This window comes from Microcaecilia unicolor, chromosome 11, assembly GCF_901765095.1.
Source record: "Microcaecilia unicolor chromosome 11, aMicUni1.1, whole genome shotgun sequence".
Classification (NCBI taxonomy): domain Eukaryota; kingdom Metazoa; phylum Chordata; class Amphibia; order Gymnophiona; family Siphonopidae; genus Microcaecilia; species Microcaecilia unicolor.
This window is the reverse complement of record NC_044041.1, coordinates 200793129-200808972: the sequence shown is the minus strand read 5'-3', so window position 1 is coordinate 200808972 and position 15844 is coordinate 200793129. Positions and strand designations below refer to the sequence as shown.

At 45.5% G+C, this 15844-nt stretch overlaps 1 protein-coding gene across 1 annotated transcript in view; it reads right to left on the bottom strand.

Annotated features, from left to right (window-relative positions):
- GRIK3 (glutamate ionotropic receptor kainate type subunit 3) overlaps positions 1 to 15844 on the bottom strand; it is a 292810-nt gene that overhangs the window by 28955 nt on the left and 248011 nt on the right. Inside the window, exon 11 of the mRNA XM_030220007.1 lies at positions 8970 to 9193. Coding sequence (XP_030075867.1) covers positions 8970 to 9193 — 224 coding nt within the window. The remainder of the gene's footprint in view (positions 1 to 8969; positions 9194 to 15844) is intronic.

The following is a 15844-nucleotide window of genomic DNA, read 5'->3' as shown; positions in this document are numbered from 1 at the left end:
GGAAGACAAAGCATTGAGGCAGATAAATTACTGGTTAGACTGAGGGTAAAACATATTTACTTCTGAGTAAGTTACATGGAACTGGTCTCATTTACCAGTTATACAGCAAGTGAGTCCTAAAATGGCGTTCATGACTAGGTAGTCAGTCACCATAGCTGTTAAAGGCTTGGGAGAAGAGTCACGCTTATCACAAGTCTCCTGAAATAGAGGTGGTCTTGGGCTGGATGGACAATTTACAAGCACATAACACGCTGCAGTACCTGTGGAAAGGATTTCAGAATTTATCCTCAAACTGACCTTGCTCAAGGTTATTCCAACACAAAGGAAGGGCAATAGTTTTGAACTGCAGGCTTCTAGGAAACATCATCGCTGACAGCTCACTGTCAAAAAGCCAAGGCAACCCTGATCTGATTTTAAGGATACCTGTTATAAATATCCATGAAATATATTTGCATATATTTGGTTCATGGCTTAATTTGCATACCCTGGAAACAGTGAGCACTTTTTTCTTATTCTTTCAAAAGAAAGTATACTTTTTCCCATGATAATGCATCCATTCGAACTATTATGCCTGTGCAAACCAATCAGGGTACTGTTAAGACGTGTTATTTTACTGTTAATCCCAATTATTAGTAACTAGGTTTCATTGCGTAAAATGCACTCTTTCTGAAGGCATGCACCCTTTCAAAACAGCACACTGAACGACTTTGCTCTCATGGCAACGACATAGCCAAATAAAAATAAATAAAAGGAACATTCCCAGAAATGACATGGGAAAAGACCCGAAATGAAAATGTTCTTGTTTCTCATCCCTAGAATCATGGGGGTGGGTTGGGGGATGTTGGGCTGGTCAAACATCTACATGTGTATTCCCAATTTCATAAAGGGAATTCACATGTATGACCCAGTGAATCAATGTCAAGATTTACAGCTGCTCCTTTCCACCTGTAGGGGTCCTTTTACTAAGGTGCGCTGAAAAATGTCCTGCGGTAGTGTAGATGCGTGTTTTCGGTGCATGCAGAATAATTTTTCAGCGCACCTGCAAAAAAAATGCCTCTTTTTTTTTTGACAAAAATGGACGTGCGGCAAAAAACCTCTATCCACCCTTTAAGTTGAACCGGATGCCATAACAGTGAAGTGAGGAAGACTGTTTATTATTAGTTGCAATGTTATTTTGAGATGCTAATTGAAGTTTTGGTATCTAACAGCGTGATTTGCCACAGACCCTGAGGAAGATCCGAAACTCTGGCCATAGTCGGCCGCTGTGAGCGGATACACTGGGCATCGTGCTAAGATACATTTTGCTACATTTTTTGATTTAAGAAATGAATTAAAGGGCGGACGGAGGTTTTTTTTTTTTTAATTTAAATATATTTATTGACAACATCAATGGTAAACAACTCAACATGCTCTATTTACCCAACATACAAGCAATAAGATAACATGCTGAAACCATATAACGTGTATATGTCCCATCCCTCCCCCTACCATCCAACCCAATCCACCTCCCCCCCCCCCCCACTACTTCTAAACCCAATAACTCAGTATGCCTGGGTTGCCCACATTCTACAAAACTTGGAAATGTATCCAGGGACTAGGCTAAGAGTATAAGCCCGACCCCTCCCTCTCCCTACTCCTCATCCATAAACATGTACTTTTTCCCATCCATATCATCCTTAACATGCATTGACAAGCAAACTTCGTCCCCTTGGGCTAAGAATTTGAATATATGGCATCCATATCCCGAGGAATGTCTTCCTACGCTTAGGCGATGATTTCGAATCTCTAGCCTCCCAAGAAGCTAAAAGGTGCACCTGATTACGCCAAATGCCAGTAGGCGGGCGCCTCCGGAGAGGTCCAATATTGCAGTATACACTTTCGAGCCACCAGACTCAGCTTTCTACATAACAGAGTTGCAGGAGCGCTCAATGAAGCAAAAGCCCTTGGTTGGTCTAGCAAAAACTGTCCCTCTGTTCCCTGAACTTTATGCCCTAACCTGATCAGAAACCCTCGAACCCGCTGCCAAAACGCTCGCACCTGTGGGCACTGCCACAATGCATGAAAGAAGGTGCCTGGACCCCCCCCCCCCCACATTTAGAACAGGTAGAACTAACCTGCCCTAACATATGAGCCCGTTGTGCCGTGGACATGTATCCCCGAAGGACTATTCTGTACCCACACTCTCTCAACCGCTCATGGACGGAGGTTTTTTTTGCCAATGGTGAATAGTCAAGACTTTAACATGTAATATGCAGCTGAAAAATTAAAAAAAATAGTCATGTATATATCGAAGAGGACTTTAATATTGTTGTGTCCTCTCTAACTCATATAACTTATTACTTGATGTCATCATTTCTCTTGCTCTGAAGTCGCCAGCTGCATTCATGACATCATAATCATTTGGAACAATAGATTGTGATGTCATAGGCAAAGAGTTACAACTTTGATCAATCAATGGTGCACTAAGATAGATTTTTTTCCTTGGAGATACTTGAGGAAAAGCCCCTCTAACATACCTGTCCCACCGTGAGTAGGTGACATCGCTGCTTGAAATGATTCTTCTAAATGACCATCTTGTTATACTGTCACCGTCAGGGACCAGCGCTGTAAAGCTTAATTGTATGGGACTCGTGCAGCCTAAACCTCATCCAGGGCAGTGATGCTTTCCGAAAATGCTAATATTTGTAAACACAATTATTCACACCTTCTTTTTCTCATAGAGATTTAATTTTAAAAACCCCACATAATTGGCATAATAAATGCCTGTGGAGCGGACACGTTAATTAGTGCCATCTCTCTTTGTCGCCCCTAAAATCCCTTCACAATAGCTTCTCAACTATTCTTTCTTAGAACAAGTCCTCCAGTGTAATTAAACTATAAAACATTACAGGGAGCTCTATCATAGAAGCATGCGATTTGGGTGGAAATAAAAAAAAGCGTGGGGAACCAAGGGACCGACCTGCTCAAGGATTCTCTCCCCCCCCCCCCCCCCCCCCCCCCCCCCCCCCCGCAGCAGTGCAGCACAAAATGGGATTGCAGAGTATCGGCGTGCCTTATCGATTCACAACAAGGCCCACACATTTCTGAAAACAAAATCACTCCTTGCAATTCATTTTGCCTTTTGCCTGCCTTTTTAGAGAAGATCTGAACATTTTAAGATTTGGGTGCCCCATCTGGCTGCATCTAATTGGCGAGGGCAATGTTCACATTTCCTCAGATAAGTCTACTGCTGGACCAGCTCAGAAAGCATTTGGGATGAAAGAGTGGTTAGCTCATTTGGATGTATGGAAAAAAAACGGTTAATAAAAACAAACAGAAAATAAAAATAGAACAGAATACCTTTTTATTAGACATGTTTTGAGTAGCTTTGAGGAACTAACACCCCTGTTCTTCAGGTCAGAACTGTTTTTATAAATAATATAACCAGAAAGAGATTGGGAGTTTCACAGAATATCATCAAACATATAAACGGCGAGTGACCGAACTCACTCGCAAATGCGCAGTAAAGACCCTCTCTGTCCCGCCCCCGCGTCAATACGTGATGACGAGGGCGGGACAGAGAAGGTCTCTACTGCGCAAGGGGAGGGACGAAACCGCCGTCGCTACCACTTCCCCCCCCCCCCAAGGTCGCCGCCACCACTCCCCCTACCCGGAGTTGCCGCCGCCACCCACCCTCCACCCGGGCCGGGCTCTCGCTCCGCTATAGAAACAGCGTCAACGCAGCACACAGCTCAGCTGAGCTGCCGTCAGCCTTCCTTCCCTGCCTGTGGGCGAGGGCGGGACACAGGCAGAGAAGAAGGACGGCAGCTCATCTGAGCTGTGTGCTGCGTTCCCGCGCTGTTTCAACAGCGAAGCGAGGGCCCGGCCCGGGTGGAGGGGTGGCGGCGACTCCGGGGGAGGGGGCCGTAGCGGTGACCTCAGAGCGCCAGCGGCGAGGGGGCCTTGCAGCGGCAAGAAGGGGCCTTTCAAACCCCCCCTCCCCCGTCCTATACTAGCCCATTTTTTACGGGCTCAATGGCTAGTATCATATATTGATCAGACAAAGTAAACAGTAAAATGGAAGCGCCAATCTGTCCTCTTCAACCACACCGAGACAAGAGACATGACACATATCACCCCTGGCACCTAATGCTTACGCAGTCAAGAGCAGATAGATTCTCTCTTTTTCTGTCATTTTCAAACGTGAAAAATAATAAAGCAAAGTCTTCCTCTGTTGCTTAGTGAAACGAGAAAGACATACTATTGTTAATCCCCAAATAGAATAATAAATATTTTTTTTTTACTGCAGTGGTTATATCGATACTAGTAAAAAAAGCCCCGTTTCTGATGCAAATGAAACGGGGGGCTAGCAAGGTTTTCTTCTGTGTGCATGTGGGAGTGTGTGTGTCCCTGCCCTCTGCCCTCTCTCCCTTCCCCTGTGCTCTCTGTCCCCTCCCCCCTCGGAGTCGAGTCCTTCAGTGTTAAGTTTCCTGCTGTGCTGTGTTTGTGTTACAGAGATAGTGAGGGCTTCTGCCCTCTCTCCCTTCCCCCCTCTGAGTCCTTCACTGTTACAGAGAGAGCGATTTGATTTCCTGCTTTGCTGTGTTTTCCTTCACTGTTTGTGTTACAGAGAGAGCGAGGGCGGGGCAGACACTCATGGGGAAACCGGATATCTCTCCCCCTTCACACTTCCGGCTGGAGGCTTCATTTAGAACATTGGTGGTGCCTTTTATATATAGAGATATTGCATTCGAAAGTTTCCTTCAATAGCAATGTCCCAAACATTTTAAAAAGCAATCAAATGGGATTGAAAACTTATGAGTCATAATGAGCTGCGATGGTCAACTTCTTTCTAAGAAAGTCAGCTGCCTCAGATAAAAAAAAATTACAGATATCAAGGGGGTAAAGTTATCAATATGAGAGCTACCGTTAAGATGAGTTACTTTACCACTAAGGGGGAAAAGTTATCAAGACATGTTAATTTACTGTTCACCCCAATTATTAGTAACAGGGTCTCACTGCATAAAATTTGAGTTAATGACAAGGTTATTGTATGTTACCATCAAGATATTATTTTTTCACTAACTCATGCTATTTTAGCTCAGGTCCCGTTTTATGCAATGACACCTAGTCAGTGGCATACCAAGGGTGGGGCAGTGGGGGCGATATGCCCCGGGTGCACGCTGCAATGGGGTGCAGGGAGCAGCCGTGTGGCTGTTAGCTCTACCGGTTCCCTGCTCCCTCTGACGTTACTTCCTGTTCCAGGGCAGGGAACTGGTGGAGGCGACAGCCGCGTGACTTTTCCCTGCACCCCAGGAGGTGATGCACTGAGGGGGTTGGAGGTTATGAGTCGGGGGGGGGGGGGGAAGGTGGAGGTGATGTGCTGGGGAGTAAAGGTGATGCACCGGGGGAGTGATGAGCTGGGGGGTGTATCGCGGTGATCCACCCCTGGTGGCAGCCGGCATAGGAATGCTACTGGACCTAGTTACTAATAACTGGGAATAACGGTAAATAACACATCTTAACAGTAACCCATGATAACTCCCCCCTTGGAAAAAAATGTCTTTAGAGCTCCAAATCACTGCTATATGTAATAAAAGTGAGCCCAGTATAGGACAATCAAGCCATTGTGACATCACTGATGAGGTTGGCTCTTATTGGTGGAATGAGGCATTATGACATCACAATATCAGCTCTGGATACAAACTCTTCACACTAAAGGACCCATTTTATATAATAAAACCTAGTTACTAATAATTGGGGTTAAGAGTAAAATAACACATCTTAACCTGCACTAATAACTGTCTTACTTAGTGGTAAAATAACACACCTTAATGGTAGCACCAGGGGCGTAGCTACGTGGGGCCATGGGGGCCTGGGCCCACGTAGATTTGGCCCTGGACACCCCGGCCGACGACCCTCTCGACCCCCCCTCCCACCGCCGTCAACCCACCGTCAACCCCTACCCCTGCCAGCCGAGGTCCTCGTCTTCCTTCGTTCTGTTTCTGAGTCTGACGTCCTGCACGTACAACGTGCAGGACGTCAGACTCAGAAAGAATGAAGGAAGAAGGGGACCTCCACCAGCAAAGGTAGCAGACGACGACGGCGGGTTGACGGTGGGAGGGGGGTCGGCGGCGCCGGGGGGGGGGGGCTAAAACGTGCCCCCTCACCTCGGGCTCTGGACTCCCCTCCCGCCAAAGTCTGGCTATGCCCCTAGGTAGCACACATAGATTACTCCCCCCCACCCCCTAAATTTCAAAAATTTATCAGCCCATGAAGAAAAAAATAAACACAGAATGTTTTGAAATGCTTTTATTCAATTGGATGGGGACACAGAGTCAGTCAGGTCTGTGACAGTTTACCTTGGGTAGTTTTCCTTTTTTTGCATAAAGGATTTTAATTGTGGCCACCCTGTTAGTCCACTTGCACAGGGGATACCATTCTATTAGACTAAATTTAATTAATACATCTGTGACAAGCTTTCAAGAGTTATCCTCTCTTCATCAGGTCAGCGACTCCTGTAACAGTTTTCTCCATCTCTTGCATCTGATTTCCTAAAAAGCATTTCATGGAGTACTTAATGCTTAAAACATTATCTATCCCCTCCCTCCAGAAAAATCTATTGCAACGTAATTTGATATTTATTTACTCTCTGGAGGGGAAAGCTGTCTTGACAGAAGACATTTCAGTTTGTACCTCTTTATATGCCAGGAAGAGTTCCAATCTCTCTGCCCCCAGCCTTCTAAGGCTGCAAACAAACTTCAGCCCTTTGACACCCATATGGTAACACACACAATTAAAATGGAGAGTCTGCCCTGGGGCTTCAGAGTTTACAACTCTGGCACCTCAAAGAAGAGGATGGGAGCCAGCCACTTGCTTTGTTTTAAAGCATTTTACTGCCCCCGGGGGCAAATCCGATGGATTTAGCAGCATATTTATAAGTAATGAAGTCTGAATTAAGAAAACTGAAATAGAGAAAATTCATGCCTGGCTGTGTCATTAAAACACCCCAGAGATGGCTTCAAGTGGCACTGACCTACGATGATGGCTCCCTGCAGCCTCTGGTGGGTAGTTATGAACTCTCGCTCTTTGAATTAAGGCTTTACTATCTGTACTGGGAGTCCCTTTGGAGAACAGGCCAAAAAATAAAGGAACTTTGAGACATTACAACTGTCACGGCCATATATTTTCATGACCTGAAGATGCTATAAATACATATCTGTTTTGCTGCTGTATATATTTCTTTCTCTGTGTCTTCTCCAGGCTCTGTAAGGACAATTTTAATAAGACCTTAATTACACTGTGTAAAATTGAGGCCTGAGGGTTAACGTCTATGTATAGCTACTTCTGTGACTTACAGCTCTCAGGTGGGCATTTCACCTGCAAAAATACAGTCTCTGCCCACCCTTCATCATTTATTTATTTATTTTATTTGTTACATTTGTATCCCACATTTTCCCACCTATTTGCAGGCTCAATGTGGCTTACATAGTACCGTATCGGCGTTCGCCAATTCCGGTATGAACAAATACAAGGTGATATTGTGGTAGAATAAGGTTCATGTGTGATAGACACATTAGGGGATCTTAGAGAGGAAGAGTTTGGATATGTCCATTACGAGCTTTGGTTCCGTTGTTTTAGGGTGAAAGTTGATTACAATGCTTAGCCTGTGTTTTACTAGATGACATCATAAAATTTCCTCACATCATTTAGGGCTCCTTTTTACTAAGCTGCGGTAAAAGGGGACCTGCGCCAGCATTGGCGGCCATTTTTGGCAAGCGCTGAGGCCCTTTTTACCTCAGCATGTAAAAAGCCCCCCCCCCCCCCCAAAAGAAATGGACTTACCGCGTGGCCATTTTGGGGAGAGCACTTGCCACTACCCACTGAGGTGGTGGTAAGGGCTCCCACAATAACCTGACGCAGAATGGCCTTTACAGAATTCATGCGTAGCGTGGATCATCCCAGTGCCTACCATTGGGCGTCGTTTATTGAATTCCCCCCAAAAGGTGTATTTTGTGTGGACTTGAAACAAATCTGTGCAAATTAATGTTTATTTTTATTTATTTATTTGTTACATTTGTATCCCACATTTTCCCACCTGTTTGCAGGCTCAATGTGGCTTACTTAGTACCGTATCGGCGTTCGCCAATTCCGATATGAACAAATACAAGGTGATATTGTGGTACAAGAAGGTTCATATGTGACAGACACATTAGGGGATCTTAGAGAGGAAGAGTTAAGTTAAGAGTTAAGAGTTAAGTTAAGAGTTAAGTTGAGTTAAGAGTTAAGTTGTGCTTCAGCAACAGCAGTAATAACACTGGGGTTTAATTCAAGGATGTTTTAAGTGGGCAGGTGGAGGTATATTATCACCTCACTGTAGATCCTGAGGTACCTCTAGTCTATTTTCCAACTGGGATTTTCAGAATCTGAGCTGGTGATTGATCTGCAGGTTCCATATTACTGCTACCTATCTTGGTCCCTCGTTCATATCCCTCTGTCCTGCCACCCAACATAAAAACTCAGGGGTTATTTTACAAAGCTGCGGTAAAAGGGGGCCTGCACCAGTGTTGGCGTGCGTTTTCGATGCGTGCCAAGGCCCCCTTTTACTGCAGCAGGTAAAAGGCAGGATCCCCTTTTCTTAAAGAAATGACCATCTCAGGGAAGAGTACTTACCTCTACCCATTGAGGTGGTAGTAAGGGCTCCCGCACTGACCTAGCGCTAACCGGATTACTGCTGGGTACACACCGGCGCTGCTGCTCTGCACATACTTGACCGGCCGATTCTCCGACAGTTTTACGATGGAATAGAGAATTTAAGTGAGCTACAACGAGTAGCTCATTTGCATTCCCTTTCCTTGATGCATAGCCGTTCCCTACCGATTCGCTATGGAATTCGGTACGGAGCGGCTCTAACGATGACTTTAGTGTATCTTGGCCTGAGACAGATAGAGAGACAAGTTCATCTTCACTGGAGCAACAAGCAGCCTTACCTGGCAATGACGAATAACACACAACTGACCCCCAGGTAGGCGAGTAATATGTACATCCAGATGTCAGGGGACAGAGGGTTCAGGAAGGAAAAGACTCCCGGGTTGGTGCCATTTGGCTTTCTGTAGAGGATGCCGATGCCCAGGGTCATGAAGGGTTTGGAAAAATCTATGGCTTTCTCTCGAATGTGGGTGATGGTCAAGGGTGCAACAGCAAGATCAGCTTTCTGAATGAGACAAGAAAAGGCAAGAATGATATTAAAGACAATTTCAAAGAGAAACAGGATGGGTGACACACATACAGTTTGAGAAAAGTCAGTGTGTGTCCTACACTGTCATTTCTGGCTGGTTAAATCGCATTGGAATATTTAAAATCGCTTTCCATGGGATTCCATTCTGCCTAATTATTCAGTTAACAGACATGTAGCACATCAGGAAAATTTTGGAATTCAGAATTCAGTATTGGGTTGGTTTAAGTCTTTCAATTTTGACAAAGCGTTGTTATCGAGTACAGTGTGGTAATGATTTTTCCGATTGGTTTCCCGCAGGGGTCTGCTTTATCTGCTACACTCTTTAATATATATCTGGTTCCACTCTGCCCTGTGTTGTTCTGTTTAGGAGTAGAATTTTGAATACATGCAGATGATATTCAGTTTTATTTTCTGTTGAAAGGTACAGTAAATATTTCTTTAAACTTCTTGAGTCTCCAGATGATCAAGAGTTGGATGAGAGCAAATAGATTTCAGTTGAATCTTGTAAAGACACAAATTTTATTTTTGTCAGACAGGCCAGTGTCAGCCTCATTTCCCATCTTCTATCTGTTGATGTTGAAATTATAATTGTTTCAAAATGTCGAAGGTGTTATGCAGTCTGATTGTGGAGTCGAGGACTGTGTCAGAATTTAAAAAGGCAAGGGATAAGCACGTGGGATTGCTTAGGAAAAGGAAGAGTTAGGGGTTACAGAGGATGGGCCATTTGGCCTTTATCTGTCATCATGTTTCTATCTGCCTTATTTTCGAAAGAGAAAGATGCCCATATTTCGACCCAAATCGGGAGATGGGCGTCTTTCTCCCGTGGGCGCCCAAATCGGTATAATCGAAAAACGATTTTGGGCATCTTCAACTGCAATCTGTCGCGGAAACGGCCAAAGTTGATGGGGCGTGTCAGAGGTGTGGTGAAGGCGGGACTGGGGCGTGTTTATCAGCCGAGGAGAGATGGGCGTCCTCGGCCAATAATCGAAAAAAGAAAGGTGTTTTAGCGCGAATTTGGGTCACTTTTTTTGGACCCTTTTTTTTTCACGAACAAGTCCCAAAAAAGTGCCCTAAATGACCAGATGACCACTGGAGGGAATCAGGGATGATCACCCCTGACTCCCCCAGTGGTCACTAACCCCCTCCCACCCAAAAAAAACAACCTTTAAAAACTTTTTTTTCCAGCCTGTATGCCAGCCTCAAATGTCATACCCAGCTCCATCACAGCAGTATGCAGGTCCCTGGAGCAGTTGTTAGTGGGTACAGTGCACTTCAGGCAGGCGGACCCAGGCCCATGCCCCCCTACCTCTTACACTTGTGGTGGTAAATGGGAGCCCTCCAAACTGCCCCCAAAACCCAGTGTACCCACATCTAGGTGCCCCCCTTCAGCCATAATTGCTATGGTAATGGTGTAGAGTTGTGGGAAGTGGGTTTTGGGGGGCTCAGCACTCAAGGGAAGGGAGCTATGGACTTCAGAGGTAGTTAACTTTGTTTTTTTTAATTGTTACAAGTGCCCCCTAGAGTGCCCGGTTGGTGTCCTGGCATGTGAGGGGGACCAGTGCACTACGAATCCTGGCCCCTCCCACGACCCAATGCCTTGGATTTGTTCGTTTTTGAGCTGGGCGCCTGCGGTTTCCATTATCGCTGAAAAACGATACCGCCCAGCTCGAATCCGCACAAATCCGATGCATTTGGCTGGCACAAACCGTATTATCGGAAAAAAGATGGAAGCCCATTTTTTTCCAAAATACGGTTTGTCCCGCCCCTTCACGTACCCGTTCTCGGAGATAGACGCCCATGGAGATGGGCGTTCGCGTTTGATTATGCCCCTCCACGTATGACTGTTGGTGTCCGGAACGATTGACCCTCTAGTGCACTTGTTCTTCCCTATCGAACAACGGAGTTCTTTTTCGTACTTTCTTGTCTTTTTTTCGTTTGATGTAATGTAAACTGCTTTAATATATATATAGTTAGTTAGTTAGTTAGTTAGAACCAGTATATTAAATTAATTTAAACCTCATGTTACTAACATTATTCAAAAATATTTTTCCAGCTGAAGCTAATTAGACAGTTAAAAGATTTTTTTTTATCTTCTAAAAACATTTGAACAATATTACAAGCTTTGGTGTTATCAATTTTTGATTACTGTAATGCATTTAGGCCTTGTTCTGTCCTCCGACAGCCTCGCACTAGTTTATAACGTGATCCTAAAATGTGTGTAATGCCTTTACTGTTATTCTCAGTTCCAAGGACTATCATTGCTGCAGTTTCTCACTGGAAAAATACATGAGCAATGCACTGTGGGTAATGTAGTTCACAGGCAGTGCAACCACACTTGTTTGGCTATGTAAGAACTGTTACCACTGGTTGTGAGGCTGGTCACACCTTCCCTCTCTCTCCCTCTCTCTCTGCCAAGCTTGGCTCCTTTGTCTTCCTGTTCAGTCTTACTATCTGTCCTCAGAGGTCAGCCAGGTATGACCTTTCCCTCCTATCTCTAGGACTACCCCTTGCTATCCGATGGCAGGCTTTGTCCCCGTTGGTCTCTATCTGCTCCTCCCTGTGTGAAGCCCCACCACTTCTTTGTCCTTTCAGCCACACGGGGCTTCTTTCACCATTATAGCCAGGGACATGGAGCTAACACCATCTGGCTCCACACAGCTCTGTCCTGCTGAGCACGCCCTGTAAAGAACCTGGTTTTTACCCTGCGAATATCTTCTTCCAAATGAGATATCGCACATTCCAGTCACCCAGCTTTGGACTATTTCTACCTGTTCAACTACCTTCCCCTCCCCCTGTAATACAACTACCTGTCTTCAGATCTCCACCTCCCACAACCTCCAGATTAAGAAGTCTCTGTATCCTGAACATCTATCTGTGAGTAAATTATCTGTGATTTATTCAATAAAAGACTTCATAAAATAATAGAGACTTCAGGTGATTGCTGTGCCAGGGTTATACTCCATGATATTGGGGCTTCTAATTACCAAGCTCCAAGAGTCATGACAGGCCTTCCAAAAACCTAATAGCACGCTCAACAGAAAGCTCAAAATGCTGCGGCAAGGTTGTTTACTGGTCTTCCACGGTTGAATCATGTTACTCCAGCTTTGAAAGAGCTGCATTGGCTCCCGATACATTTTCAAGTCTAGTTTAAGGTGCTCTCATTGATTTATAAAACAATGAATAATGAAGCCCTGTTGGCATAAATCATAACCTGAGATCTTCTGAGAAATTATTGTTGGACGTTCCTACATTTAGACAGATTAGACTTGATATTTATTGTTCATAAATTGCTCAGGTTGAGGGAGCACGACTCTGGAACATATTACCGAATGAGCTGCAAAGCGTTAATTCAATGCTACAGTTTAGAAAACAGCTGAAAGCACAATTCTTCACTCAGGCGTGGTTTGCTTATTTAGGGCCCCTTTGACCAAAGGGGGCCTGCACTGGCATCGACGCGTGCTTTTGACGCTTGCCGAGGCCCCCTTTTACTGCGGGTAAAAGGTAGGTCTTTCTTTTTTTAAAAGAAATGGCGGCTGTGCGATAAGTGAAGCACTTGCCTTGCGGCCATTTCAGGGGGACCCCTTACCGCAACCCACTGAGGTGGTGGTAAGGGCTCCCAAGCTAACTTGGCGGTAACCGGATTACTACTGGATATGACGGTGCACTGGAGGTGTGAACTACCACCAGGGCCGCCGAGAGACTGGGCCGGGCCCGGGGCAAGGCCGCCCCCAGGGCCACCCCCCCCAAGGTTGCCGCCGCCGCTCCCCCCCTCTGTCTGCCATCGGGCTGGGCCCCTGCATTGAAATCACAGCGCCTCTCACCTCCGTGTGAAAGTGCTGCAGGCAGCAGATCGCCTCCCTTCGGGCCTCCTTCCCTCCTTGTGTCCTGCCCTTGCGGAAGTTACGTCAGACGAGGGCGGGACACAGGGAGGGAAGGAGGCCCGAAGGAAAGCGATCTGCTGCCCTGCTGCCTGCAGCGCTTTCACACGGAAGTGAGAGGTGCTGTGATTTCAATGCAGGGGGCCCGGCCCGGTGGCAGACGGTCGACGACGGAGGGTGGGTGGAACTGCGGCGCAGGGCCCCCCTTGGAGGCCCGGGCCCGGGGAATTTTGTCCCCCCTGCCTCCCCCCCCTCTCGCTGGCCCTGCCTACCACTGGGCTGCTGTGGTAGTCCGGCGGTCGATCCTTTTTAGCAAGCGGTAAGCCCGCTTTGAGCTTACTGCCGCTTCGTAAAAGGGAGCCGTACTGTTTTGCTGGCTGGTGTATTTTAAAAGTAACATAACAGACTCAATGGTTTTGTTTGTTTGGATTTTATGCATGCCTAGAGTTGTAAGTTAGTGCAGTTAATAAATGTTTTAATTAATTAAATAAATTAATGAACAGAAATAAAATGTCATCATTATATTATGGCTTGTTCTATCAGCTGAATAATAATTTAATATTCTTATCATTCTGTTATCAAGCGTAAACATTTTCATCCTTTCTCTGCTGCTTCCTCTATGTGATCAACAAATCTTCAGATCATTTTCTTGGCTAATGCTAAGTCGTATTGTTTGTGATACATGGATTGGCGGTCAAAAAAAGGCCAAATGTATTTCAAAATGAAAATTACTCTCTACTGCATGCAATTATATCTAATTATCTGTCATTGTATAATCAGTTGATTTCACAAACAGTTTGGATTCCACACTCTATAGTTGAGAAAAGACCCATGATGGTAGCTCCATTATCTTAATTTGCAAAATGACTATCACCCATAAGACCCGGTTGCTCCTTTTTTTTGGAACAGGGAGCATGGCACTCCGGGAGAAAGATTTCATACTGTTACCATGGCATTGTGCATAAAGTTCCTATGTCGAGCACACAGTTATATATTTCAGAGGGAACCCTGTGGAAATTTTGGAATTCTACAGCAGGGCACCAACAATTAAGCACTTCTATAAAGGAAAGGAGGCACGAGTCCTCCAACTGCATTGTTGCCACTAGGGGGCAGTGCTTCAGCATTATGTTTTCAATCTCTAGAGACAGGCAGGTTCCCTAAAGTCCCGCAGAACTTGCCTGTCCCTTGCTATTGAAAATGTGATAGTGAAACAGCATCGCCCACTTGCACCAGTAGTGTACCAAGGGCGGGGCGGTGGTCTGCCCCGGGTGCAGGCAGCAAGGGGGAGTGCTGTCGGTTCTGCCGGTCCCCTGCCCCCTCTAATGTTACTTCCTGTTCTGGGGCATGGGACCGGCAGATCCGACAGCCGTGCACTCCCTTGCTGGGAGGAAAGGTCAGGTGATGTGCTTCGGGGGAGGGGTGGCATGCCTTGGAGGGTGAGGCACCAGGGGGTGCAGTGGTGACCTACCCCAGGTGGCAAACAAGGTAGGAACGCCACTGACTGGCAGAACTATAGGTGGAGGGAACAGTGCTGTTTCACTATCGCATTTTCAATAGTGAGGGACAGACAAACTGCAGGACTCCAGGGAGCCTGCCTGACTCTAGAGATTGAAAACTGTATTTGAGCATCTATAGGTAACCAATGGAAGGGTGTATATCAGTTTTATGAGCAGACAATATCAAACGAGCTGCCATGTTCTGAAAAGGCTGCAACTTCTTTAGCAGACATTTTGGGCATCTTAAATACATTAATTTTGCAGTTACCTAACAGAAACCATAAACGGCTCTGCACCACCATCCTAAAAGCTGGAAAATTCAAATAATCTCTGATTTTTCTTAAGATATGCATGAACCCCACTCATGCTCTGACCCTGTGAACACCCTCTTGCAAATATGCACTATTCAATATACACAAAGGTGTACATAACAGAGCTTTGGAACATTAGCATGCGAATGCGGATGTACATACACGATCATATATGCTAATATTTTATGCATTTAAGCATGTAACGTGTGTGTGTGTGAATATTACTTCCTATGTTATAGAATTGCTCCCTTAAACTGGGTCAGAAGAGGTATTGTGGGACCAGTTTTCAAAAGGGTGTGACAGGGCAGCAGAGGATAAACAATTCTCATATGAGGAAAGGTTAAAAAGGTTAAGGCTCTCCAGCTTGGAGAGGAGATGGCTGGGGGGGGAGGGGGGGTGGATATGAGAGAGGTCTATAAAATCATGAGTGGAGTGGAAAGTCCATAAGCTGTTCTTAAAGTGGACCATGGAGGAAGACGCTGCCTATCCCTGGGGGTAATTAGGACGGAAACCATCTACCTTTGGGGTTCCTGGCCATGAACTTGTGACCTGGATTGGCCACTTTGAAACAGGACACGTCTTAAGTTCTTACTAGGCCCAAATGAGATGCATTTTCATATCAAGGAGCCAGTGACTATTTCAGGCTTTTGGCAACATTTTTTGATGGCTGATGAAATTATGCATTAGCATGGGATTGAAATGCATATCAATTTCTTAATGCTTTGCATGCTACGCTGAATCAGGAGAGGATGCCAAGTACCAAAGCTGGCATGTCACCAGTAGGCTCTAGCATGTCATGCATTCAAATTTCTGGTAAAATAGCAACCAAGAATGCTGCGGGGAAGAAGTAGAAAATGATCTGGAAAAATGAAAGACATACAGAGATTTTACTATGCCTTTGTATCGCTCCATGGTGCGACCGCACCTCGAATATTGTGTTCA